This window comes from Achroia grisella, unplaced genomic scaffold (assembly GCF_030625045.1).
Source record: "Achroia grisella isolate CSIRO2021 unplaced genomic scaffold, CSIRO_AGI_Agris_v1 utg856, whole genome shotgun sequence".
Classification (NCBI taxonomy): Eukaryota; Metazoa; Arthropoda; class Insecta; order Lepidoptera; family Pyralidae; genus Achroia; species Achroia grisella.
In genome coordinates this window covers 2,228,130-2,256,085 of record NW_026713045.1, presented here as the reverse complement: position 1 = coordinate 2,256,085, position 27,956 = coordinate 2,228,130, and the positions used below count along the sequence as shown (strand labels likewise).

General features: G+C 31.0%; 4 protein-coding genes across 4 annotated transcripts; 2 read left to right on the top strand and 2 right to left on the bottom strand.

The window, feature by feature from the left end:
* Nucleotides 1-661: 661 nt before the first annotated feature.
* Nucleotides 662-9,892, bottom strand: LOC131852604 (transmembrane protein 18). The gene is made up of 4 exons (XM_059203291.1): nucleotides 9,819-9,892; nucleotides 7,752-7,869; nucleotides 5,599-5,747; nucleotides 662-3,783 (listed from the first exon to the last, which is right to left on the bottom strand). Exons 1-4 carry the CDS (start codon nucleotides 9,873-9,875, stop codon nucleotides 3,664-3,666), a joined length of 444 nt encoding a protein of 147 aa, XP_059059274.1. The 5' UTR covers nucleotides 9,876-9,892; the 3' UTR covers nucleotides 662-3,663.
* Nucleotides 9,893-10,193: 301 nt separating this feature from the next.
* LOC131852669 (Golgi apparatus protein 1) lies at nucleotides 10,194-16,080 on the top strand. Its single transcript, XM_059203382.1, has 7 exons — nucleotides 10,194-11,172; nucleotides 11,855-13,554; nucleotides 13,631-13,778; nucleotides 14,099-14,319; nucleotides 14,895-15,078; nucleotides 15,575-15,681; nucleotides 15,863-16,080. Exons 1-7 carry the CDS (start codon nucleotides 10,416-10,418, stop codon nucleotides 16,025-16,027), a joined length of 3,282 nt encoding a protein of 1,093 aa, XP_059059365.1. The 5' UTR covers nucleotides 10,194-10,415; the 3' UTR covers nucleotides 16,028-16,080.
* Nucleotides 16,081-16,098: 18 nt separating this feature from the next.
* LOC131852670 (DNA primase large subunit) lies at nucleotides 16,099-18,155 on the bottom strand. The gene is made up of 2 exons (XM_059203383.1): nucleotides 16,744-18,155; nucleotides 16,099-16,395 (listed from the first exon to the last, which is right to left on the bottom strand). Exons 1-2 carry the CDS (start codon nucleotides 17,972-17,974, stop codon nucleotides 16,148-16,150), a joined length of 1,479 nt encoding a protein of 492 aa, XP_059059366.1. The 5' UTR covers nucleotides 17,975-18,155; the 3' UTR covers nucleotides 16,099-16,147.
* Nucleotides 18,156-18,879: 724 nt separating this feature from the next.
* On the top strand, nucleotides 18,880-27,566 carry LOC131852626 (endoplasmic reticulum transmembrane helix translocase). The gene is made up of 10 exons (XM_059203318.1): nucleotides 18,880-19,309; nucleotides 19,771-19,860; nucleotides 20,543-20,749; nucleotides 21,102-23,048; nucleotides 23,996-24,251; nucleotides 24,486-24,682; nucleotides 24,931-25,073; nucleotides 25,695-25,827; nucleotides 26,534-26,677; nucleotides 27,252-27,566. The coding sequence occupies exons 1-10, from the start codon at nucleotides 19,040-19,042 to the stop codon at nucleotides 27,360-27,362; spliced, it is 3,498 nt and encodes a 1,165-aa protein (XP_059059301.1). The 5' UTR covers nucleotides 18,880-19,039; the 3' UTR covers nucleotides 27,363-27,566.
* Nucleotides 27,567-27,956: the final 390 nt, after the last annotated feature.

The following is a 27,956-nucleotide window of genomic DNA, read 5'->3' as shown; positions in this document are numbered from 1 at the left end:
CCTTATCATTTTCCTTGCCTTATCAACGTGTTCCCAAAAATAACGCTCAGTGGACTGACGTGAAATGCTGAATATGCTCAAATGTAGTTTTTGCAGTATTTAAAAGATATTTTCAAATTAATAATTTACTTTAAAAATCTGATTATCTATAAAATAACTATAAACAATACGTATCTTTTTTAGTTTAATTAGTATTAATCTTGTAACAAAACTATAGGCACTTCATTTAGCCGTTATTATTATACTACGTGGTGCATACGATAATTGGCAAGAATAATGTATCTAATTTAGGCAAAGTTTGCAACGTTTAAAATTGAGCTTAAGTCAAATTTCCAACTTGTAAGATATACGGCTTATTTTATATTTATGCAAGTTTATTTACAATCGTAGACCTAATCTATATTTATTTGCTTCATATTATCGTAAGTGATTAATCATTTGACTGCCGGTGTCTGATTACGTATGAGATAGAACGATGAGACCATTCGGAATAGCCAATACGAAGCAGCGGCAACAAAAAAGTAAAAAATAGGACAAACCATTTAAATTGGTGATAGCAACAGCATGAAACGTTATTTCAACATTTATACATTGCGAAATAGTTCAAAGTTAGGGAAATATTCAGTACCTGATTTTAAAAAAAATCTGTTCTACAGAGTGTTATGAATTTACTATTTTCATTTTGCGTGACGGCGTACTCAGAGTTCTTATCAGTACTGTGTACTTACGCTGATTACGACTTCGGAATGAAGTCGCAACAATTGTCATGATGATGAAAACGTAGTAATTTTATTTTCCCGTCTAAAGTTGTAATTAATCTTAGCCTTCACAGTCCATTTATACAATACACAACTACGTGCCTTATTCACTACCATGGTAAAAAACAATATATTTACTCACGTCTCTCCTTATTAAAAGAGGAACCTAAAGTAAAAATTATAAACAGATAAGTTCATTAACAATTAAGATCCGAGTCAAGTCTTAGAAGGTCTTAGAACAATAATACAAAGATACCTAGTTTATGGGAATACAGAACAGTGAAATAATATAAACAATAGATAACAGATAAATGATTCGTAGAATTTTTTTTAGAGGCAACACAACACGTCAATAATATAAAATGAAGTAATAGCTTTTATAATTTAGCGTCCATTTCTTTTTGCGTTACGCTATAATTGTGATGTGCCATATTAAACTTTATACGATTGCTACTATAAATTTAATTATGTTACTGGACGATAAATTATAAAAATACCTGATAAATATTATTATGCATGTTACAATTTATTAATCTTTTTTATTCCCAAAAAGGTCAAACGTCTCATAAACTAATTTTGCCAAAACATTAAAAACTTGTGACAAATCAGAATAAATCAGTAATAGTTAAAAATAAGACGTTTTAATTTTGATGAATAAATAAGGACAATAAAAATTTCACTAAAACAAAATATTAATTGTGTAACAACTAACGTACGCACTAAGCCTACTCCGAACTACTGTTTTTCGTTAACCTATGAATGCATACGTCATCGGCAACTACTGTTAAGTGCCTTTATAATGTGAGTCGCGGCGTAGGAGTAATAGATGTATCGCATAGAAGTAACTCGTACATTCTATACGCCCACACTACATCACTTATGCGAAGGCACTAAGGACTTACGTCGTACCGCATTAAAAATTAAAACGCATCGTGCGCTTAAATTTTAACAATAACAATAATTTTTAAATTACATTGAATAGAAAATAAAACATTGTAATCGCAAACACATCTATAATTCGTTCGGTGAGTATGTAACTGACCAAATACAAAATATCTATTTACTTTTTTTTAATTAATAAATCGATGTCATTGCTTTGAAAAAAAAATTATGGGTATATTTTAGTCAAATCGAGTATAAGTTCGCAAAACGATGTATATTGACCCCAATATTTCAAAGACTACGTTTTATTATCAATCGATTTTATCATATACGTCGACGATATTACAGTTCGTGGTAGATTAGTAGAAAAATACAATTTTATTTTAGCGACATATTGCACATAATTAAAGTATTATTCTAAGAAGTAAAAAAAAAAATTATATAATGAGACTTTTTGCTTGAGAAAAATGCTCTGCAAAATAGACTGGCTTATATTAATTTTTTGTTTCGTGTCATCGATCTTCAGTAAAAAATTATATAATAGATATATAAATATATTCATTCCTACATAAAGAACATAAAATTTGTACATCGATGGATAAAAAAATTGCACATATGTTCAATTGAAAATTAAATTTAACACTGTTTTAAAATAGAACCCTAACAGTATCTTATCTAGTACAATATTATGTTATCTGTGATCTTGACTATGATAAAGTTTATAATATAAACAAATTCATTCACAACATAGTCTCGTTGATATCATTCAAGATTCCATTGGCATGTCTTCCAAAATCGTGTGCAACAAGATACAAGAGTTTCTACTAAATCAAACTTTCATTGGTTACTACTGTATTACAAATAACCTTCTTATAAACACAATTAACAATAAATTACATACAAATAGCTTTAGGTTCACGAACTAGGATACCCTGTTTACGAAACATCTGAGAACACAGAAAGAACGTCAAATCCAATATGCCTATAAAGAAAAACGAGGAACGTTTATATCACTACAAACGTTAACGTAATAACCTTAAAAATTGGTTTAGTTATTTTCGGACATCTAAATACCTATAAGAAATAATCGACAAGTCCGCCAGTTTTACTGCAATCGATTTTAAATCACATAAAATAGTCAAATTGCATTCCACTCTGTGATTTATTTAATTGAACGCAAATGTGTGTAATTTAAAGAATACAGTAACGTGAGTTCAAATATTAGCAATGATTTTATAAATGACAATTAAAGACGAATTATCATCATGCAATAAATGTTGCGTAAGTAAATTTGAAATATTATACATTCGATTTCGATTTCGATGAATCAAAGATTAGCATGATAGTAATCCAAGAATTGAGAGACTGCATATTTGACGTCTCTCTTTCTTAGGCTCTATGATATGCATCTTTGCACGTTTTTATATCGATATATTACAAATTTAATCTACATCCAAAATGAAATACCTAATCGCAAAATGTTTACTGCGTGAAATGAAATACTGTATGATTAGTATGAACGATAAATCACTAAAGCTGGTGATGATATTGGTAGGTAATGATCTTGGTGATTATAGAATACAATTGCCCCTTTATTACAATGTTTATAGCAGTTACACAATGTTTTTAAAGTTAGATACGAGAGATTTTCTGCATAGGCACGCTATTTAAAGAGTTAACTTATACATTAGATTCTAGTGTATCAGCAATGCGACACATTTTGTTCGATGTCATTGTCAAAACATTTTTAATATTATGGCAATAATAACGAAGATTTTTCGGCAAGAACGACAAGTTAATATCACCTTTAAACATTTTATGGGGTCATTCAGCACGATTACGGCTGCCAATGCTACAGTTAAATGGCTATATGTTATCGATAGATATTATTATTCAGTAAAACAAGACAATTGTATCACTGAATTTGGTAACATTAGACTAAAGCGCTCGCCGCGTCCCATAGAAAAAATATTTCGGTGTCACTATGTTTACCTACAATATAATTGACTCAATACATCACGGTTCACTGAGACTTCAAATGTTGGAGTTGTTCCCTGTTCATGTTCATCTCTTTCAAGCGCTGTCTCAGCTGTGCTTTCTTCAAATTTGTCATTATTTGTGTTGATTGGTAGAGCCATGAACCCTGTAATGGATTTTTAGAACAATATTGCCTTTAATGTTATCGGACCAAAAAATGAAACGAAAGTATGTAAAATGTTATTACAATGTGTGAACTTTTGTAATATCATTATTGCACCAATTTCCGACCGCGGATTTCTCTGTATAAATGATCAGGATGAAAACCTAAAATATTTTCTATCCTATCCATTGATTAAGCCATAAAAGAATAAAAAACATGTTATATTAAGCTTATATTAATTATTATAGAATGTAACACATGTTCGCATACATTGCATATGCATTCTCCACGTCATTTCCCCAATGTATTTCGCCACTTAATGCTATAATTGGTAGTGTTACTAAACGTATATTAATTTTATAACAAGTGTTTTGTAAAGTTGCTCATTGAGATTCCGACAAAACGTGAGAGTGACGATAAAACAGTACAAGTACCTAGTTAGAATTACGCCGTATTGTACTAAATTATGTATAGGGCTTCCTGTTATTCAATGCGGCTGAATGTTAATGTGGCTCATTTTAACAGGATGTATATCGAAGTCTATTAATGACCTCTCCCAGTGAGCTCGATCCTCAGCTCTTCCCGTCCAGTTATAAGCCTTACTTATACAGTTGTTCCATTTAGCCATAGATCATTGTACATTAGTTTGAATACGCGCGGTCTCCATTCTAGAACACGCCCACTTGATTGTTTATCGGTCCAAAGGCAGACAAGAACAACCCACTGCTACTTTAGCATGCAAATTTGTCAAGCTATGTCGGTGACATTTATTCTCTGTCAAATTACTGCATTAGGATTCAATCCCAAACAGAAATACCAATCCTATATCTTACTATTGATTGTTACGCGGTTTCTGGTGGACTAGTAGTATTAAGTGTCCACATACCACCACCGTTTGTGGTAATGAATAAGACCAACTGATTAAACATATAAATCGTATGATTTTACTAACGAGTTGAGGTGAAGAATCGATTCCATTTTTCATACTACTTTAAAATACATATTAAAACACAAATGTATATACCTACTAGTCTGAATATTTCGATAACCTAAGTTAGGTCAGGTGCTTAAAAATAGCGATTTGCTAATAGGTACGAGTTTAGTACATACGTTCCGTTGAAATTGATAGAACGTAGAGTCATAATCTGTTTATTAAACAAAGTCCCCTTTTGAACAATTATATTTATTAATAATAAATATTCTTAAAACCTTACCGCTTCATGGGCCATTTTCACGACACTCATGATAATTATATACCAGATATATGTTTGCCATAGCAACTAGGCGTTTTCGAATAGATTTCACTAATTTTATTATACATTTTATTATCGGCGACTGTGGCTGGCATATGTACTAGTATTCTATTTTCATGAATTGATTACGTACTTTTGTCTAAATTTAATATGTATTTATGTATGTTAAAGAAGACTATTGAATAGTACGAGAAAATGCTAAAATATAATCTTTACACAAGGTCAAATACAAGCCTAAAAATTATTCAAGTACATTGTCTTCAGCAAGGTGAACATCCATTGAATAAATGTGTTGCATAAGTTGTTTCGTCATATTTATGTTGAATAAAATCACTACAAAATCATACGATTCCTAGTTGGCAAAATAATTTACGATAAGCATATATATATTTAGATTATATTTATGGTATGACTTGTAAATTAAGTGTCTTGATTTACCTATGACATACCAATAGATAATTTATCATTACTAATCAAAATTCTTGATAATGCTTTTGTGCTACATGTAAATAAAACAAAAATAGCCAACCACCGAAATATGTAGTAGATAAAGTAATCAACTTACCACCATTATCATACAATTCAGTAATATGGGAATGGAGAAGACTACTGATATGAATAGACCTTTACTGTCGAAGTACTGTTGTCTGGAAAATAGTGCCCAATTCTTTGCTGCCACTTCGTTTATGCTCTCCGAAAAGTATACCAGGAGCACTAGAACAAATGCACAGCAAGTTTTTAATAAACCATTGGCGTATATAATTCAAAACAGGCGTACAGCGAGTACATTAACAAATAATCATTCATGATTGTCTAAATGTAGGTACATATGTCTATACTAATCAGTAGACTACGCGCCGTTTTTGAAACACATTAAAACAATTTACACCCACCAATAATTTTGTCGGTAGTATTTAGTGAGAAGTCTTTTGTAAAGAGTATATTTATAAACATTAGAAACTACGATTTAACGATCATATAAGAAAATATTAGAATTATTAATACAAAGTTATAAATATATACAACAGATGTACGGACATTTTGGCTCAGTCACACGCGTTCTATGAATAAAAGAACAAGAACATATAATGGTATGTTCGACTATTATCAACAAACTTCCATTAATTTTTCATTCCAAAAACCAAAACGCGGGTATCCCAATGATATTCCACCAGAGCCACGCTGCCTTCAGTTAGGAGGGATAGGACTCAACTTTCAATAGAGGGAGCATTCTTTGCTAGCAGTAGCAGCCTTTATAGCTTAACCCAAACAAAATAGATACGATTGAAGAACGTAGTTCAAATCCGCGGTAGCTTATATAGAGAGACTGGAGGCTAACTCGTGACTGACGTATACGAATATAATCTATGGGACATCGTTAGAGGTTCGAATCTAGTAGACAGCGTATTACCATTATGTTACCAGTATCAGGGAAATGGTATACGAGGCTATACAGCACAAAACACCAGTTGTTTAGAGGTAGAAAAAGAAGAAGACCGAGGTACTTCCTCAGGATTTTTTGGTTTAGCCTGGAATAGATTAAAGACGACCACCAGGGAACATTTTCCTATAGATAGAAATCCATATTTTTTGTAAATCATATATATCATTACTAGCCTAGTAAAAATAAAGTCACAGCAAGAGAACAACAATTCGCCGTGTGCATTGATACGTCTTGCTACGTCTATTTTTATCTGGGACTCTCATACACTTTGCGGGTCCCGTCTGCCAGTTATTGCGGTTATTAAGGGGCTTTAGCACACTGTATCAAGACTCAGATTAGCTAATAGCGTGACCTCAGCTCGTGTGCATATATAATACAATTTAAGTGTTCTATTTTGTCGGACATTTAAGTCGAAGACTGGATGGCAGTCTTTTATTTACTATGTAGCTAGGCGAATACCAGTGGGTCCTTGAACTAAGATCCACATCATTATCCGTCAAACAATACATTAATAAAAATCGATTCTTTTATTTAGGTGAGAGAGTGTTTATGTTAAGACATCTTACACAGTTTTTATGCCATCTACAATGTAATTTTGTCAGGATCACGTCTTAACTTCCACTTATAGGTATTGTTTTTCTACATGTGGCGTATTTGGTAAACAATGTTCTTTTTTTCTGTAAATTGGCTTCTAAATACGTATGCTTACCAGTGTTACGACTTAATTGCACGGTGAATGTCTTTTTATCTGAACTGTGATGAAAAAATAGGATGAATAATAATTATTAATCGATTAGGTACTTATTACATTTCTTATGTAGTCGAAATGCAATTAAATTATATTTCCTAAATCTGCCATATTAATAAACACAGGATATATACTATTTTAGGCTTTATTTATTTGTATATATTCATACTAGAACATATCAGTCAGCGATTTCCATGTTGGTCTAATGACACATTTTGATTTTATTAATTATTTATATAAACTCGCGCAATCTACTTCGTTTATTATACATTCGTATAATCGCCTTTCTTTAGAAAATATTAACACTGAGCTTCTTACTTTGAATTTCTTTACGGTACTGGTTAATGTAAGTGAAGTTGTTTAATGTCACTAATACGATAGCTACGAAGCATAATTAAATGAATCACTACATTTTAATTAATAAAACCAGTCTGATGAGTATCCATAAGATTTGAGGCAAAAGTTGTCTTATCTCAGCATAACCCGTAAAAGACTTGTGGAGTAGATAAAAAAAAATACTACTTACACAGTATTATGAAAAGAATAACTTGAAAGTTTCCATAATTTCTAGTTGAAAAACATGTAACCGTAACTAGCACATGGAATGATAACAATGCTATTAGCCACGGATCACGCCACTCAATCTGAAACAATGATAATGTATATTTATACCAAATATTATTCTTCTAATAAAATAACTTTACATTGTATATGTAATCTATATTTACAATCTTCCTTCTTTGGCACTGGTTACATGCTTTGTTCTGATAGTTAATTAGTTTAGAGACAATAGAGCTACATATTGGATGATGATGGTATTACATATTTAAAAAAAAAACAAATGATGCATATGTCTTATTTGGTGTTCCAAGCTGAAGAGAAATGCCACTACTCATCCTATGTGGTTGTAGTACACTGAAGTATAAACGAAATATCTCCTTTAGAAAGTTTACACTTTATCCTGAAGAGATAAAAACCATCTCAGGTAGCAAACTCGAAAAAGTGTGAACACAATAGATCTATGTAAGTTGCAATGCTACAGGCACCTTACAATAGCCCAAACTGCTCAATAAAAAAAGTCTAGTTTATCTAAGTAAGTCTGGATTTTTATGGATGAATATGGAATGTTCCATTCAGTTTTTGTAAAGGTATATGTTGATGGAGCAGATGTAGAGGATCACGAGGTGAGGATTAATCAGACAAACAAAACAAACATATTTGTGATACCAGTCAGCCCAGGATACCTTTGACCATAGACACATGGAGATGGAAACCAATTTAAGTAAAGCTTAAATTTACACTGGTGAAACTAAATTTATATTAAGTGAATATTGTAGTTAGAGTTACATTCTTTATGTTATAGTTTTTTTATTTTTTTCCCTTAATTTCAGCATAATTTAATTCTAAAATAGTATATTGAGATTTAAAAATATAATGAAATAAATATAAAAAACAAAAAATAAGAAACATTATATGCGGGGTTAGGGAATAATTGGAGTAATAATTATTAATATCAATTAAATAGTACCAAATACGATGTTGCTCCTATGGTGGAGGAAAACCATACAAAAAAACATGATATGATAGCACTAACTGTGACATTCAATATTAACTATTGAATGAATTTTGAATATGTATGAGTTAAAACCTTTATGGACTTTAGACCTATTTGAAATACAATACACTCTATGTGTCAACTGTGAAACAATAAAAGAATAACTAAAACCAGTAACAGTATGCAATCACTGAAGTAATATTTGTTCTTAGTTTAGAGTCACATACATTAAGAGTTAAATATATTTTAAGTTTGATAGGGAACCATATTTTGTTTTATTCAATTACTTTCAGTAGCTGATTCAAACTCTAGTACTAAAAATTTCATGAAATATTTAGATTAAAAAAATATTGGCTAGCAATGCTAACTTATATTAAAGTAAACAACACAACCAAAAAATAATGTATTTATTGTCATCAGTTGATAATATCATTAAATTAATAAGACTGTCTATGTTTATATTTCCATAAATAAATTATAGTAATATTACTATATTATTCTACAAGTATTTTTATTATTTTAAATAAAATTCATGCTAAGTTTGTTTACTAAATATGTGACTTACATTGACATTACATGAAATATATTGCAGGAGTATAGATATAATTACATTGCAAAATTAGATGTAAGGCAAGAATAGGCATGTTTACATAATTCATAAAATGAAAAATATACTATGATTGTTATACAATTTATGAAACATCATTATGCATCATGCACATGAGCAACATAATAAAAGGTAATTAAATCGGATACGAGTGTCAGGGTCATAGAGTACGCGATGCGGCCTCAGGTTGCGGCGTATTCTATTGAACGAATTATTATTACCTACCTTGAACCTAGCTGCTTAAATTACAAGGACGATTATGCTGTTCTTACGTGTATTCATTGCAAAATAGAAGCACTGAATGAGTATGCTTTAAAATTATGAACTTAACTCTATAAATAGATTATTGTTCTTAATAAAAATGTAGTAGTAAATAAATACCGAATACGGACAAATGAGAGAAATAAAATTAATCAAGAATAAACACTTACGCTGCGAATGTAGGAAATAAAATCCGATATTTCATTTACTTCAATAAATTCTTCCATTTCTATTAAACTCAGTACTAGATAAAATAAAGTATACAATGGTAATAGGCACAATTCTATTAAATTAATTTAATTTGATTTAGAGAAGAATAGAATTCAGAAAACAACACAAAATGACAAGATACAGATGACAAAGTGACATCCACAAACTAAATAAATAGATGATAATACTCATTAGGATATCTCACAGACTATCTAAAGAAGTACATCCTTTTGTAAACATTTTCCGACTTAAAATTGACGTAGTGACATTGACAGTTTTGCTGTTGTTTCCTAGTAACGTAACTTTGACAGCTTTTCAGACACAGTGTAGTTTGCAGTAATAATAATAACCAAATGAAATAAAATATTTATCAATTGTTGAATATTAATTTAAAAGAAGTCCATTATTGCGATTATGTGTGATTAAACATCTATATCAGATTTGAGATTCAGCTATAAAAAAGTGTTGTTTAGTCGTAAATTGTCAGTTTTGCGTATTATGTGAAAATAAATGATTTTAATATTTGTCTTTGCGTGTAATAACAAGCCGGGGGCGCGATGTTGACAAATTATTTATTATGTTTATTATACCTATGGACAGGCTTTGTAGACAATGTGAAAAGTCAAGAAGGTTTGGGAATTTTGATTAAATCTTCCAGTGGTCTTGATTTGTTGAGTGGATGCGTTTTATTAGAAAAACAATGTTCACACCTAACCGACAATCTCGCTATACTATCGTGCTCACTGAATGCAACCCGTAACAACAAGACACAAATGCCATTTACATGCCAACATAAGATATGGCTACGACAAGTGGAATTACTCGATAATGCATTCCTTGAGGACAAATTAAAGGAGCTGTGTCACGATGATCCAGTCATATCCGATTGCCTGAACCCTAGTCAGTATGGTATAGACTGCATTTTGAAAAAGAAACCCAGTATAAGGAATAAGAATTGTTGGAGAATGATTAATAAAATTGAATCTTTGATTTTTAATGATTGGCAAATTACAGTTAATTTTCTGAAAAATTGTTATGATGACATCCAAACTCAGACATGTGGTAGAATTCCACCTGACCCAAAAAGCTTGTCTCAAACTCAGACATTGAAGTGCCTGCTAACTAAAGAGCAGACCTTGAAACCAGAATGTCAGTCCGAAATGACAGTACTGAATGAAATGAAATATAACACTTTGCAGCTAGACAAACTTGTGTTTGCTGCATGCAATTTGGATCAAAAAACCTTTTGCTCAGATGAAGTACCAGGTTCATGGTTGATGTACAAATGTCTTGTAAGCCATAAAAATGAAATAGGTATGTGGGATTTATCTTTTCAATAAAATCACTCCTATTACTTAAACATATAATACTGTTTTGTTTATGAAGAGTCTTCACTATCAATCTTTTCACATTTGAATGATTTGTAATTATCTGATTGGTTATTCTGTATAATTATAAAACTGTCATATTCAAACTGTTTAATTTTATTCTTACAATATTTATGGCTAGGGTTTCATAAACCAACCCCTATTCTCTTTGTATAGGGGACCAGTATACACACAATATATCAAAATAATATACCTATTACTAAAAAGCTTTATTGCAATCTTTCACTAAGAAAGCTGTACAAGCAATCCTACAATGTATACTAATTTAAGCCAAAGCCTACAAAATATACTATTTTGAGTAGTGTAAATAAAATTCTTCTGTGTGTAAAATGTGTACATGGATTAAGATACATACAGTTATAATTTATTTCATCTGTGGTATCAGTTAAATGATATTGTAATGAGATAAGTACAAAATTATGAACCAAGTCACATTTGTATTCAGTTTATATGATTTGTATCTTCTATTACTTTGAAAATTCTAACAATATTGACACAATCCTATCTTACCTAATATAAGTGGAAATATTTATCACTGTTAATATAATTACTATTAATTTTTAACATCATAATATCTTGATATAAATTCTTGATATTTTAATTTTCAGGAATGACAAGAAGATGTCAGGATCAATTATTCTATGACCAAAGAAATGTAGTAATGAATTACAGGATGAGCAAAGGTTTAGTGAAGGCTTGCAGGGAAGACATTAGAAAATATCATTGCAGAAAAGGTGTTGTAGAAGACAAAGATGTCAGACTTGCACAAATTTTGTTTTGCTTAGAAAATATTACTAGAAATGATAATAGCACAAAACTTTCCAATGAATGTGTTGCTGAAATGAATGATCATAGAAAAATGCTTATGGATGATTATAGACTATCGCCAGAATTGATGCAAAATTGTGCAAATGATATAACAAATCTATGTAGAGGAGTTGAAACTGGTGGCAAAACTATACACTGTCTGATGGATCATGCTAGACCTAGAAGGAGAAAGGAAAAAAGAATAAGTGTTGCTTGTCAGAAATCTTTAGAAGTTTTGGTGCAAGAGGCTGATCCTGGGGAAGATTGGAGGGTTGATCCAATTTTACGTAAGGCTTGTAAAGCTGTGGTTGATAGAGCATGTACAGAAATAAATGGGGGCAATGGAAGGGTCATGTCTTGTTTAATGGAGAAGCTTGGCACTGAACTCATGTCCAATGATTGTGAAACCGCTTTGCTACAGATACAATACTTCATCTCCAGAGACTTTAAACTTGATCCTCAGTTGTACAAAGCTTGTAAGTATGATGCTGTTACCCAATGTAAAGCAAAGCTTCATTGGGCTGAGACAAGTGAATATAAATCTGAAAATGACCCTTTAATACTACCCTGTTTATACAACTATGCTTACAATTCAGAGTTAAGGGGCATCTTAAAGCCAGCATGTGAACAACAAGTAAGAAGAGTAATGAGACAAAGAGCTGTTAGTGTAGACTTATTACCTGAAGTAGAAGACTCTTGTATTGATGATTTAGCAAATTTATGTTTTGAAGATACTGGCAAAGGAGAAGAAATACTTTGTTTACAGAAGAAGATTAAAGAATTGTCACCTAAATGTAAAGAAGTTGTTACAAATTTCACTGAAACACAGAGTGGACACATAGAGTTAAATGCAGTTGTCAACATTAACTGTAGAGTCCCTATTGAAAGGCTGTGTTCATCTGAGCTAAAAAGTAAAAAAGATGAGGATGATATCATGGAATGTTTAATCTCTCATAAGAATGATGCAGAAATTAAAGCCAATGTAAAATGTCGTGCTGCTATTGAACATGAACAATTAATTGCATTAAAAAATTATAGGTTTACAAGGAAGTTTAAAAATGCTTGTAAATCCTATGTTATCCGATTCTGTCCTAAAGCACAAACTAAAAGCCAAGTTGTAAATTGTTTGAGTGAAATTGTAAGAAACGACACTATAACTAGAAGAAAACACACTATTTATAGAGATTGTCGTCAACAATTAAGAAGTCAACTATTTCAACAGAAGGAGAACATAGATTTGGATCCTGAATTAAAAGAGTCCTGTAAAAAAGATTTACAAATACACTGTGGAACTGTTGAGCATGGTGAATCTGCTGCATTGGAATGTCTTCAAACTGCTAGAGGAAAGTTATCTGATGGGTGCAGGAAAGCTATATTTTTAGTAAGAAAACAGGAATTCGCTGACAATGCTATTGATTATCATTTAGTAACAAGTTGTAATGATATGATTGATCTGTATTGCCACAATACTCAGCTAGCCAAAATACTAGAATGTTTAAAGGTAACTATTTTAAACATTCTTATAGAAAAACAATCTGTTATCAATATAATATATTATATTAATTTGTTTATTGCAGATACATAGACGAAAGCCAGATTTTGACGAAACTTGCAAAATGGTTATTGTAAACAGACTGATTGAGCAGAATTTGGACTATCGTTTTAATAACAATTTACAAAATGCATGTAAAGATGATATAAAAAGATTTTGCTCAGAAGTTATTGGTATGAATTTTTGTTATAACATTTTCTTTAAATAGCAATAATTGCAAGTGCTTATCTAATTTTCAAGGAAAATATAATTTTTATTACTTCATAAATGTTTTTTATGATATAGCTGTTATCACAGCTTAATATAATAAAAATAACAAATTATAATAGATTAAATGAATAACCTCTACACAAAACTTTACAGACATATTTGTACTAAATGCCAAGAAACTATCCATCCTCATATATATATATATATATATATATATATATATATATATATATATATATAAATTATTGATATTATAGTAAATTAAACTGTTTTCATTTCACAGCATTAGAACCCCAAGATGTTGAATTAGAAGGAAAAGTATTATATTGCTTAAAAGAAAAGTTCCGAAAATCACAACTTACGACATCCTGTAAGGATGAACTAGCTAATGTATTGAAAGAACAGGCATTGAATTATCGTCTCGATCCTTTATTAGGGCAATTGTGTCAGGCAGAGATTAAAACTATTTGTGCACATGATGCTAATACAAACTCTGATGGCCAGGTACAGTAATAATATAGGTATCATTTGTATAATTGTGTATCTTTTACATTATAATTACTTCTGTTCAGTAATAAAACAGATATAAATTCTGTGGCATAGTTGTGACTGGCAATAGTTGCACGGGATTTTCATTCAATGTTAGACATAGACACTTTTACAAATACCTATACATTGTAAATAATCTGGCTTTTAAAAAAAAAGTAATTCAATTGAGTTTATTGCCAGTTCTTCTCAATTGGATCTATATACCGAAGTGGATGGTAGGGGAAAAAATTATAATGTAAAAACGTTCATAAGCGGCTAAAATGTCCTACATGAATAAATTATTTTTGAATAAACTTTTTAAGGCTTTTACCCACATGGGACCATATATAAAGTAACATTAAATTTGAAACATTTACCTAAAAATTCTATTAACGAGAAAATTAAAGCTTAAATAGATAAATAGTTATGTTTCAACACATTGTTTTATCCAAATTAGGTAATGTAGTGCTGTTCATGGAAACTAACTTTTGAGACCCATCTTGATATTGTCTATAAACTTTATTTACATTGTCTAAATTTTATTCAAATAGGTAGAAGAATGTCTGAAGAATGCACTACTGCATCATAAAATAGTAACACCAGAATGTGCACGAGAAGTTGTACAGATAATAGAAGAAACGGAAGTTGATATTGAAGTTGATCCACTTTTAGAGCGTGCTTGTACATTCGACCTATTGAAGTATTGCAAAGATCTCGAACATGGCGCTGGAAGACGTAAGAAATATACTTTAAATTATTACACTATACAATAATATATGATTTTAAATTTTAAAGCAAGTTAAAATATTTGGATAGCTACAATAATTTTAAACAGAAAATCTATAATTTGATAACTTTACATTTCAATTGCAATCAAATACTTATATAGTAGTCTATAAATATTTTCTTTTAAAAAGTACTTATTCAATATTTCTCTTATATCGGAAACCAATTATATCAAACTGGTAGTTGGTTGTAATAATTTTATAATTTCTATTTTTGTAGGATACTTTTTTTATATATTTGGTTGGCTATAAGATGCAAAATGCCAAGATCAGCTAGTAATAATGTAAAAGACCAATTACTTTGCAAGGACAAATTAAATATCAAGCACATAAGATGATCAAAAAGAAACACAGATATTACTACTCAATCTTACATTATTTACAATGTGATTATATTCAACCTATTTTTTAATAAATTCAATTAATGATTTTAAATTTCTTTACAGGTTTGAAATGTTTAAAAATAATACTCAATGATAGTAATAGAAAATTAGAAACGGAATGTGAGAAGGAGCTTTCCAGTAGATTGGAAATGTATAAATATGTTGCTTCTGTAAGTACCTAAATTACTTGAAAAACAACCCAGTATACAACAAGCTTGTTTACTGGCAGATTGCATTAAATGTGCATATAAATAGTGTATTAAAATAAATATTTTTATAATTTCTACAAGATTGTTTTTAAATAATTATAATTGTAAAATGTTTTATTTTAACAAATGCTTATTGTTTCAGATAAATGTATTAGAAGATTTTGGGGATGTATTAAATGAACTATCATATTCACCATCTAAGAAATATTTTATAGTGGTATTCTGTTCCATTTTAGGATTAATTTTTATATTTGGCTTATATTGTGGACGTATGACTAAGAAAGCTATGTATGTTAAAAAGAAATAGATAATCAATGTTAATATCAATTAAAAATCAATATACACATAGAATTTTTTACAATATTTTTTATTTGCTCTTTCAGTATGCTTTAAAAAATATTTGTATGTGATAATTATTCTTATATTATTATCCTTCAACTATTTCATCCAGATCCATTTCATCCATATTGTTAAGAGGCTCCTGAGTAATAGTGTTATTTTCTTTCTTAGGTTCAATCTTGAATTCACCTTTAAGAAGTTTTTGACTTTCTTCATAATATTGATTGGGGTGATTAATTCCTATGCCCAAGTCAATATTGTGAACTGCATCAAAGTACTTACTGCAAGCCACTTGGAAATGACCTCTTTTGGTAGTGTCAACTATATTTTGGATAGCTAAAACAAAAAATTAAAATAATTAGTTATGAAATGAGTGCCAAATTTCTATTGAGGGTCTGTTTTCTAGCATTTTAGCACACTGCTTAACTACTGATAATGATGTTGCAGGTTCAATTCCTCTCACAGTGCAAATATTTGATCATGAGTATGATTGTTTATATTAGTCTGGATAATACCTGTGTATTATGTAAATATTTATAAAAAAACAAGCATTTAAATATGAATATTAGTTTTTTAAAATCCATAGCACAAGCTCTGCTTAACTTGGGACTAGATGGTATTGTGTGAATTGTCCATTGTCTAGAATTATTATTAACATAATTATACTAATATCACACTACTTACTTTGTGAATTAAATCCATATCCTTGTAACTTATTTTTCAAACTGCCAACATCACAATGTTTATAGGGGCATCCATGACAATCCTGGGGCCCCACAGTATTATTTATAATTTTTAAACAACTAAACGGAGAATAGTCTTTTTTACTCCCTTCTTTACCATAATTATATCGGACATTGTAAGCATATTGTTTATCAAATTTATCAAGTTCCATTATCTTTGTGAACTCTTCTCTCCAAAATCTAAGAGAATCTTCAAGAGTAACACCTATACCTTTCAAAAATAGACCATACTGAAGTCTTCCTCCATGTTTCAAATGATGAGCCACGCGCAACTGTTCATGTAGTTGCCTCATACACAATGGGAATGATTTAACGGACAAAGTATCTAATATTTCAATTGGTACAATAGCTTTAGGATTGCTATAGTCATTGCCAGTGTATGTCTGATGCAAGCATTTCAATAAGCTCACAAGTCTTTCATCTTGTTCTATCTCACCAAGATGATGGCAGGCAATAGCTAAGCTCTGTTTCAAATGTATTCTAAACTGTGCCGAAAGCACAGATACAAAATCTTTATGAGGAATGTATGCATAACCTGCATGGAGATAAACTTTTCTTAGTTTTACTAAATCTAAAACTTCATAAAATTTTACTTTATAAAATTTCATATTATCCACATTGTGATATGGTGTTGAATCTCTCAAATAGTGTATTATATCATTTTTCTCTTCATCAGAAATGTTAGTGTAACATAAGTTATTCAACTTAAAGAATGTGTCTACTGACTCAGTATTCATTATCGTAAATCTCATTTTGAAGAGCTCCAGCTCTCTTGTAATAAACCATCGTCGAAGTTCTTCAGTTCTACAATAAGCTAATCTAAGTATAAAATGAGCAATGTGATCTTTACGCCTGGCTTGTAGATCCATTTCAGTACTGGCACAACCCGATTTTTCACATAATTTTGCATAATATTTCAAGCCTTTATTCCGCAACTCTGTTAAAATATGTTCCCTCCACTCGTTTGAGTACGGACGTAAATTTTTTAGAGTAGTTGCTGTAGCTAGACATCTCAATAAATTCAATCGTTCCAAAGCCAATGTTTCAAATTCTTGCAAAGAAATATTATCAATGGGTGGAATTTTATACAACTGCAAATCATGTGGATAGTTTTCTACGAGACTACCAGTAGTAGGAGTCTTTGTAGAACGTCTTTTAATATTTAAATCCATTTTAACAGTCTATAATACAATTGAATTAGCTCTAGAAGAGCTAATTCATTAAGAAATAAAGTTGCTTTCAATTACAAAATTCGAAAAAACTCACTGTCTAATAACTACTTAGATATTAGTTAAAACTAAGTAATTAGAGTAAATAATTTTTGGCGCCATTCACTTGAGACTAATGTCACGAACTATTTTTTTTTTAATTTTGGTTCTGTTTATATTTTAAGAGAGGCAGGGGAAACTTTGTCCATACAGTCACAAGCAAATAAATGAAATGTAACAATATTATATTTTTTGTTCAGATTTATTGCTTTGGATACCACTACCTTTTTAAATCTTACAATATATGTATCTGATCCATAGAGTACACCACCCTCAACCAGAAGGAGATTATTCATTAACAAGGATGGGTGCTGCTATTTAAATAATGCGACTAATATATTAACAACTTCTTAATAAGTAGTAGTTGTAAGTTATTACAATGTTGTAAATAAAACGTTATGTTAGAAAAAAAAAATATTTTATTCGCTTAAGTCATAATTTAGGTTACATACATAAATTATCAACACCATTACCATAAATTATACAGAGAAACAGAAATGCTTACAAGCGCGATACTCATTACTGTCGTATACTTATATTTACTCTTTCGTATTGCCTTAGCATCTCTACTATGTACCATGACAAAATGTTTTGAAAACATAGGTATAATAGCGTTTCAAACACTCAAGATTGTATCACGACTTACTGAAATTTTAATACTCCGTATACTTATTACTTGTTCTATGGTTATTGGTTACCGAGACGTTACCGTTGATCAATCACATGCCCGTTTGTGTCACTTCTTCTTGTCAAATGTCAAAGTCAAATTTTGAGAATGTGATGTCTGATGTGTCCTAACTGTGTCCAACTCTTTAATTTCTTTATACTTGTATAGAATAAATGCTAATCAAATTATATTAAATTCAAAAGCAATTTCTTCTGTGAAAATGTATATTGTTTAAGAACATTTAGGTTGTATGACCTACAAATTGTTGTATCGTGATTAGTATAGCATATTTTAATTGTATCATGGTATCAAATAAAATGCAGTCGTCTTTGGACGATTTAGTTCAATATACACAACTTTTTAAGCCGGTAGCTACCATCTTACAAGGGACTATACTTCCTTTTTTATTAATTTACCCTGCTATATTCTATTCATGGATCGTAGTTTACGGTTTCGAGGATAATTTCGAAGCTGGTTTCGTCACGGTGGCAATTGTGGCGGTTGTACAAATTCTGATTTGCCTTTGCTGTTATTGGAGTGTTCACGTTCAATGTTTCTTATCCTGTTCGGCGGTAAGACATTTATCTAATAGTAAAAATAAAATATATTAGTATTGTAGTGTTTATGTTATACATATAGATTAATAATTTTATTGAAATGCGACTACCAGTATATAAATATCGTCTGACGGCGAAAACTATAATTTAGTCAGCTTATAAACGTGGAGATATTATTTTTACAATTCTAGTTTATGTTATTTGGCAAATTTAATCAATAAAATGAATAATCAAACCTATGTACCTGAATAAACCTAAGGTTATGATAATGAAAAATATTGGGCCAAATATTAATTCCAATGATTTTAAAGACTGTTTTGCTTCTATTAATATTTAACTCATCAATATCAGTCAAGAATAAGTTATATAAATTTACACAGGTCTAGTACCTCAATTATACAATGTATTAATGTCTGTAATATCCATGTCACATCTGGTGATTTATAATTTTTTAATGTAATACTTCATAATTATAGGTAAAAGATCCAAGCAAGGCTCAAATAGTGAAAGTTGTTCCAACATTAAACAATGGCTTTTCAGAAATTGTTAAACTTCATCATACAGAGGTAATTATAACTAGAGATTGAGTTAACAAAGTATCAAAAAATTATATTATAATAGTTTAATTTTTTGTTGTTTCATATTCCTTAGAGAGTGGCAAACTATATTAACAATATTAAATTTATTGTTACCACATATATAAGAAAGATTAAAGTTATCTGCTTAACAAATATGGATATTAGTACATTAAAATGATGTCTAACACACATGCATGTGTTAGATTGTATATTATGCATAGGCAGGTCACCACAGGAGGATGAGGATGACATCAGATTTGTTAGCATATAATTTCAGTAATTAACCATGTTGCTTTCCAGCGTGGATGGCATAGTGGTCTACCAGAAAAATACCAATGAGATCACTAGTCCTCTTAACTAACAATGTGTGACTTGTCTCAATGCCTTCTCACAACTATATGGAATTATGCTGAAATGTTACATATATTATACACACATAGATATAGTATGCACTTAACTTTTATACTTTAACATCATATATTTTTTATTAATTTTATTTATTACCATTATTTTAATAGATAAGTTAATTTTGTTCTTGTTTATAAATATTTCAATACCTATACTTTTCTTCTCCATATTGTTTCAGTCACTGCCCTGATGTCATAGTGTCTTAAATTATAATAAAACTTAAGAATACTTTTGAAATGATAATATTTATTTATTTTTTTAGTCGACCAAAAAAGGAAACACTAATCCAGATCTGTGGTTCATTTTTCAAAAAAGCAAATATATTTACGATTGGGATAAAAAAACTTTTCACACAGTTGAGTTTCCTACTAACAAATCATATGAGGAGTACATGGAGTCCAAAGGTTATACAGATGATGAAAGTGTAGAAATTGCTGAGAAGGAGTTTGGGAAGAATGAAATGATCATGGTATGTATTTATAAAAACTATTATATCAATTTTATATATTTTAAATTTAATAAATAATATAAGATGAGTTATGCTAATCTTACTGACTAATATTATTCTTAAAATATATGTTGAATAGAATATACACAAAATTGCTTCACAATCGTAAATAATTCATAATTCAATTTAATGACAAATCATTATCAATAAATAGCTATGAGTAATTAAAAAAATTAAAGGCTACATTACCTGTATTTTATGAAACTCAAGCATTAAATTTCTAAGTTTTGTGAGTTAGTGTTTGTTTGTAGTAATCACTTGTGTCTATTGTTATCTTAATAATGCAGAAATTGTAATATCAAATTTTTTTTAGGTAGTACCAGAATTTATGGAATTATTTAAAGAAAGAGCAACAGCACCGTTTTTTGTATTCCAAGTATTTTGTGTTGCTCTATGGTGCCTTGATAGATATTGGTATTACTCAATATTTACTCTGGTGATGCTTGTCATGTTTGAATGCACTTTAGTCCAGCAGCAGCTTAGAAATATGGCTGAGATTCGTAAAATGGGTAATAAGCCCTATAATATTAGTGTATATAGGAATAGAAGATGGCGTCAGATAATGAGTGATCAGCTTGTACCAGGCGACATAGTGTCTGTGACGAGATCTTTAAATGAAAATCTAGTTCCTTGCGACATCGTGCTTTTAAGAGGATCTTGTATTGTTGATGAATCTATGTTAACTGGTGAGAGTGTGCCACAAATGAAGGAATCCTTAGAAAATGTAAAAAGTCTGAAACAAAATCTAGATCCGGAAGGAGATGGAAAACTGCATATGCTCTTTGGTGGAACAAAAATTGTCCAACACTCATCTCCAAGTAAAATTACATCTAGTCTAAAGGCCCCTGATAATGGGTGTATAGGTTATGTTATCCGTAATGGATTTAATACATCTCAGGGCAAATTACTAAGAACAATTCTATTTGGTGTTAAAAGAGTAACAGCTAATAATATTGAAACATTTGGTTTTATTCTATTTTTATTGATCTTTGCAATTGCAGCAGCTGCTTATGTATGGATTAAAGGTTGTGAGGACCCAGAGAGAAACAGATACAAATTGTTTTTAGAATGCACTTTAATTTTGACATCAGTGGTTCCTCCTGAACTACCTATAGAATTATCGTTAGCAGTGAACACATCATTGCTGTCATTGTCGAAGCTGGCGGTATTCTGTACAGAACCTTTTCGAATACCCTTTGCAGGCAAAGTAGAAATTTGTTGTTTTGATAAAACCGGAACATTGACAAGCGATAATTTAGTAGTAGAAGGTGTAGCTGGTATAGGTGATCATACAATTGCTACTGTTATACCACTATCTGATGCTCCAATAGAAACAATACAAGTACTTGCAACATGTCACTCCCTCGTACAACTGGAGGATGGTGTTGTAGGCGATCCTTTAGAAAAAGCTACACTAAAGGCAGCTGAATGGAACTTAACTAAAGGAGATGCAGTGGTGCCAAAGAGAGGGAAGTCACCTGGTCTGAAAATTGTACATAGAAATCATTTTTCAAGTGCTCTTAAAAGAATGTCTGTAATTGCTGGTTACCAAATTAATGAGAGGGGTTTTATGGAGACACATTATATTAGTAGTGTTAAAGGTGCGCCTGAAACTATCAAGAGTATGCTGAAAGAAGTTCCTAGTCATTATGACCATGTTTATTTGACATTGTCGAGACGAGGCGCTAGAGTTTTAGCTCTGGGTTATAGAAATTTAGGAAAATTAAGTTCTCAAGAGCTTAGGGAATTGTCCAGAGAAGATATTGAGTCTGATTTGACATTTGTTGGATTCGTAATTATATCGTGTCCTTTAAAGAGTGATTCTAAAAAGGCAATAAGTGAAATAATTCATGCGTCTCATTCCGTTGTTATGATAACTGGAGATAATCCATTGACAGCGTGTCATGTTGCCAAAGAGTTGAAGTTCACCCAAAAAACCGAAGTTTTAATATTAACAGAAGACAATAGGCAATGGAGTTGGAAGAGTATAGACGAGGAAATGAGTCTCCCAGTGGAGCCTTTTAAAACAAGTAAACAGTTAACTTCGAAGTTTGATCTCTGTATAACGGGTGAAGGCCTTACATTCCTTAATGAGCATCATCACAAGTTTTTGATACAGTTGATGCCTCATATAAAAGTTTTTGCTAGATTTGCGCCTAAGCAGAAAGAGTTTGTAATTGTAACATTGAAGTCACTTGGATATGTCACATTAATGTGCGGTGACGGTACCAATGACGTAGGCGCATTGAAACATGCAGATGTAAGTATATTTGTATACATATATTATCTATTACCATTAAAAACGCTAGTTACCGATTATGAGAATACCTGCAAAAATCTCAATGTACAATGTATTATATACTAGCTATGCCCGAGGTTTCACCCACGTCAAATTTGAATAAGAAATATATTATAGGTTTTCTGATGCATATGAATGGTATGATGCATATGGATTTTGATAAAACTTTGCAGTAATAGCTATACTGCAAAGTTTTATCAAAATCCATTCAGTAGTTCTTGCGTGAAACAGTAATAAACATCCTTACTTACAAAGTTTCGCGTTTATAATATTATTAAGATAAATGCATAACATAGAATATACTTTATTTGCAATATACAGTAAATGAAAGATTTACATAATATATTAAGTTACACATGTATAACATAATAAGGCCGTTTTGCTAATCGCAATCTTTTAAGACATCCTTAGGTCATTTACCTAAGGATGTTTAATTATCGATCTTTTAGGTAGGTTATATGCGTAACATAGTAAAAAATAACAAGAATATAACGATGAAGGAAAATACGATAGTAAGTAAAATATAATTATAATAACACTTTAATTGGATACACTTACATGAACTTATAATCTTAACTTAATATGTATGTAAGTAGTTTATAATATATAACACATATATAAACTACTTACATAAATATTAAGTTAAGATAAATATATAAATTTAGATTAAAATGTCACACTATAGGAATGAAATTTAAATATGAGCAATTCGTTTGCTACTCACGAGCATTCGTTTGCTGCTCTGTCTGATACTCACGAGTTTAGATGTGATCCAGGACCCTTTCCAGAAGTCTTACAATATTGCTACTAATTTTGATGCCACATATAAACCATCTTAACCATATTCTTATAAAGTGGATGTGCTTTTGTAGACAAGCACATATTGATACATATATTTCAATTTACAGGTAGGCGTGGCCATATTGGCAAATGCTCCAGAGCGTTCCCGCGAGAAACCTAAAGAGGAGCACATTCCTGAAATAGAGGCACCCCGCCGTCCTCCAGGACCTCGAGACCCTCGCGCCGAGGCTCGTGCTGAAGCTACTGCTAGAATTCGCAGAGCTATGAAGAAACTAGAAGAGGAAGACCAGCCCCAATTAGTTAGGTTAGGAGACGCTAGTGTTGCGGCGCCGTTCACTAGTCGATTGTCCAGTATTCTATGCAGTGAGTTTTTTTTATAATTGTAAATACATCTTGAATTTCAAATATTTTAAAAGTATTTGATACTAAATTTAAAAGCCATAGATTTTCATTTTTATAGTTTAATTAATGACAATTCTTTATTATGAAATAATGCTGTAACAGACAAAATAGAATCTCATTTACATTTCTTGAAGAATGAAATGCTGAAGATACAAATTTGATAAATTTCTAATTTTTATATTATTTTTTCCTCAGTCTGCCACATAATCAAACAAGGTCGTTGCACTCTCGTGACGACGCTGCAAATGTTTAAGATTTTGGCTCTAAACGCTCTCATCCTAGCGTACAGTCAATCAGTCTTGTATCTCGATGGAATCAAGTTTAGTGATACGCAAGCCACGCTTCAAAGTTTGCTGCTCGCGTCGTGTTTCTTGTTTATATCGAGATCAAAGGTAATTAAATATTCGACGACCTGATTGGTTACTGTTTTACATTCCGCCTTACTTGTAATGATTGCGGGATCGATTCCTGCACAATACAAATGTGTATATAAAAATATTACTATTAGTTGCCTAGTTGATAGGTACGCGTCCTACCACGTTGTATCCTAGTGTGGCGAATCGCTGCATCTGGTATAACAGTTATAGACTAAGAAATGTAATGTAATATAGTTGTTTTATATATGAATAATGATTTTCAGCCGCTGAAACAGTTGTCCAAACAGAGACCATTGCCAAACATCTTCAACGTGTATACCATCATGACTGTTCTTACTCAGTTTATGGTTCACTTCCTCTGTCTGGTTTATTTGGTGCATGAAGCTACTGCTCGATCCCCGAACAGGTAAGCATAGTTTTGTTTTGCTATAACTTTACTATTGCACTACTAAGTTAGCCACCATAAGACCCGGGAATAGAAAATGGTAACCCATGTCTCGTTCATTGTTGACATTTTATATTTAGACATCGTCCGCATAGCAAAACTGATGTTAACATATATAACTATTGTCGACATTTTGGAAGAACACTTTGTTAAGGAATACATGAAAACTACAGACATCAGACATCGACGTCTTCGGTGGTCTAATGGTTTAGCTCACCGCTTTAATTACGATTGTGGCGAGTGCGATACCTCACGGTATAAACATTTATATTCATGTGGTTGATTGTTTGTATCGGTCTGGGTTTTTTCTATAGTATATTATATTATATATTTATAAAATATATCTATGTATTTATCGAGCCTTGCAAGCATATGTATTCACGAGTGTTTGTATTGATCTGAGTGTTTGTATATTATATTATGCATACTACTGCTTGGCAGCTGAAATAGGCGAGACAGACTTATCCAAGGAGATAACTTTGTATTTGTCGGTAATGTATTTATTTATAAATTTAAATAACATTATATATGCAACAGTATATTCATAATGATTTTTACAATATTTAATTAATTTCTTTACAGAGATACAAAGCCGAAATTAGATATGGATCTAGCAGAAGATGAGGAGCGAGAGTTTGCACCCGACCTATTAAATAGTACAGTTTACATTATTTCGATGGCGCTACAAATATCTACATTTGCAATAAACTATAGGGTATGTATCCATGTTTCACTGAGTGGCTGTTTCACTATTTTATGTAATTTATTTTACATAGGAAAAGCAAATAAGCTGACGGGCCATTTAATATTAAATCATAACTATGTATAAATAAACATCTGACACCCCTTATAAGTTGGCATTCCGGAATTATTTCACTGTCTTTCTCTTCAACCTTAATACGACTTACAAATGAGATAATAAACCTTGTACATTAGAATAACACATTGGCTATAAATATCTCTCAGGCGAAACCGCGGGCTCGGCTATCTATCTGTATAACTCAAAGGTGACTGACATAGTGATCTATCAACGCACAGCCCAAACCACTGGACGGATCGGGCTGAAATTTAGCATGCAGGTAGATGTTATGACGTAGGCATCCTCTAAGAAAGGATTTTGATTAATTCTACCCCCAAGGGGATAAAATAGGGGATGAAAGTTTGTAACAAACTTTGTCAATTTTAAACCGATCGGGTTGACACTTTGCATGCATAAAGCTACTGTGACGTAGGCATCCCCTAAGAAAGGGTTTTTGATAAATTCCACCCCTAAGGCTATAAATTAACGCGAGCAAAAGCTAGTTAAAGCTAGTTACGGAATAGGTTTATTTTACTTTAGCAGTCCATAATACTTGCATATTGCATCTGCACTCAATAGATTGTTTATTAAGATTATTGTATGGACATTTTATTTGTTACAGGGCGAGCCATTTATGGAGGGTCTTCGCGACAACAAACCTCTATTGTACAGCATCGTGATATCTGGAGGCACGGTGCTTGCTCTCGCTGCCGGATTATTGCCCGAACTGACTAATATGTTCGAAATTGTTTATTTTCCACCTGATGTGAGTACACAAAGTTATTTATCAAAAGTAATACAAATAAGTTTAAGTTATATAAGTTTTATAAAAAAATACATGCAAATATTTATCTGCATGAACCTTGTACATATATATAAAGTGAAAACATTTTATCAATTTTGAAGCACGAGTGGATGTCTTTGAATTCTTATTATCATCGACCTATCTCTACACTAGTCGGTTTATTATGTAGCCTTTTATTACGACCTTTCCTTTTCTTACACTCGTGTACGTATGGGCCACTATGGGCAATCTAACATAACTAAGTTGTACAATTTCCTTCAAATGATATGACTTGGAATGGAAATCAAGCATCTTACTTGGTGAACAGTGAACAATAATTTATATTGAATCTCATTGAACTTCTTAAATGATTTTCTTGTCCATTATTAATTATTTGTTGTTTATGTGTATGGTACAAAAATTGGTATTAGAACGAATTTTATGAACCTTTTGATAATAAGATATTTGTTTGCCACTATTGTCATATAATTAAAAATTATATAAATTTTCTTTATAGTAAGAGAGTCCTGTGTTAATGTATAATAATTTGTTTCAGTTCCGGGTTATATTAGTACAAATTTTGATAGCCGATATGGTATTCGCTTACTTGGTGGACCGTCTATGCCTCTGGCTCTTCGGAGAGGGTGCCCTGCGTAAGCTCACGTAACAAGCATTCAACGTTCCAAATTCTTTATTGTCCTGTTATATTAGTAAAAATCTATAATATATATTTATGTAAATATTGCTAATATTGTAGTTTTGGTGTGGGTGCCCTTATGCATGAGTGGGATATTGTGCTGCTCAAATATAACGTGCATTTATTAGTATGAATGTGTTAATATTAAATATATTTATGAAATATGAAATAAATGTGTAGTAAATTGATATATTCAGAATTTTATTAATAATCCTATTCTAATATTTAAGCTACTTCAATATTTTATTGTTTTATTTTAGGAGACTACCACGACTTTCTTCTGTGAAAAAGTAAGGTACTCAAATTATATATATGTATTCCAGTATAAATGTAGAAAACAGAATCAGAATATCATTCTATCGCTATTAAATGATCAACAATTTCCATTAGATGATGCAAATCATTTCCATTACGTACTATTGGAAAATATATTCATGATGTATGTATACAACTATGATAATTATCTGATAATGACTTAATTAACAAGTTAAAACTCACCAAACCGAAAGTAAAAACTACAAGGTAATTGGTAATGTAATAATGAGCAGAGAACCGTTTATGCAA

What these genes read in the sequence shown, in the direction of transcription:
- LOC131852604 (XM_059203291.1), bottom strand. Translation starts at nt 9,875, where the DNA reads ATGGAAGAATTTATTGAAGTAAATGAAATATCGGATTTTATTTCCTAC. An exon ending in TATTCTTTTCATAATACTGT is followed by an intron (nt 5,748 to 7,751) that starts GTAAGTAGTATT and finishes CATTTGTTCTAG; the next exon opens with TGCTCCTGGTATACTTTTCG. An exon ending in TGAATTGTATGATAATGGTG is followed by an intron (nt 3,784 to 5,598) that starts GTAAGTTGATTA and finishes AATCCATTACAG; the next exon opens with GGTTCATGGCTCTACCAATC.
- LOC131852669 (XM_059203382.1), top strand. Translation starts at nt 10,416, where the DNA reads ATGTTGACAAATTATTTATTATGTTTATTATACCTATGGACAGGCTTT. An exon ending in AAGCCATAAAAATGAAATAG is followed by an intron (nt 11,173 to 11,854) that starts GTATGTGGGATT and finishes TTTAATTTTCAG; the next exon opens with GAATGACAAGAAGATGTCAG. An exon ending in CGAACATGGCGCTGGAAGAC is followed by an intron (nt 15,079 to 15,574) that starts GTAAGAAATATA and finishes ATTTCTTTACAG; the next exon opens with GTTTGAAATGTTTAAAAATA.
- LOC131852670 (XM_059203383.1), bottom strand. Translation starts at nt 17,974, where the DNA reads ATGGATTTAAATATTAAAAGACGTTCTACAAAGACTCCTACTACTGGT. An exon ending in ATATGGATTTAATTCACAAA is followed by an intron (nt 16,396 to 16,743) that starts GTAAGTAGTGTG and finishes TTTTTGTTTTAG; the next exon opens with CTATCCAAAATATAGTTGAC.
- LOC131852626 (XM_059203318.1), top strand. Translation starts at nt 19,040, where the DNA reads ATGGTATCAAATAAAATGCAGTCGTCTTTGGACGATTTAGTTCAATAT. An exon ending in GCGCATTGAAACATGCAGAT is followed by an intron (nt 23,049 to 23,995) that starts GTAAGTATATTT and finishes TTCAATTTACAG; the next exon opens with GTAGGCGTGGCCATATTGGC. An exon ending in ATTGTCCAGTATTCTATGCA is followed by an intron (nt 24,252 to 24,485) that starts GTGAGTTTTTTT and finishes TTTTTTCCTCAG; the next exon opens with TCTGCCACATAATCAAACAA.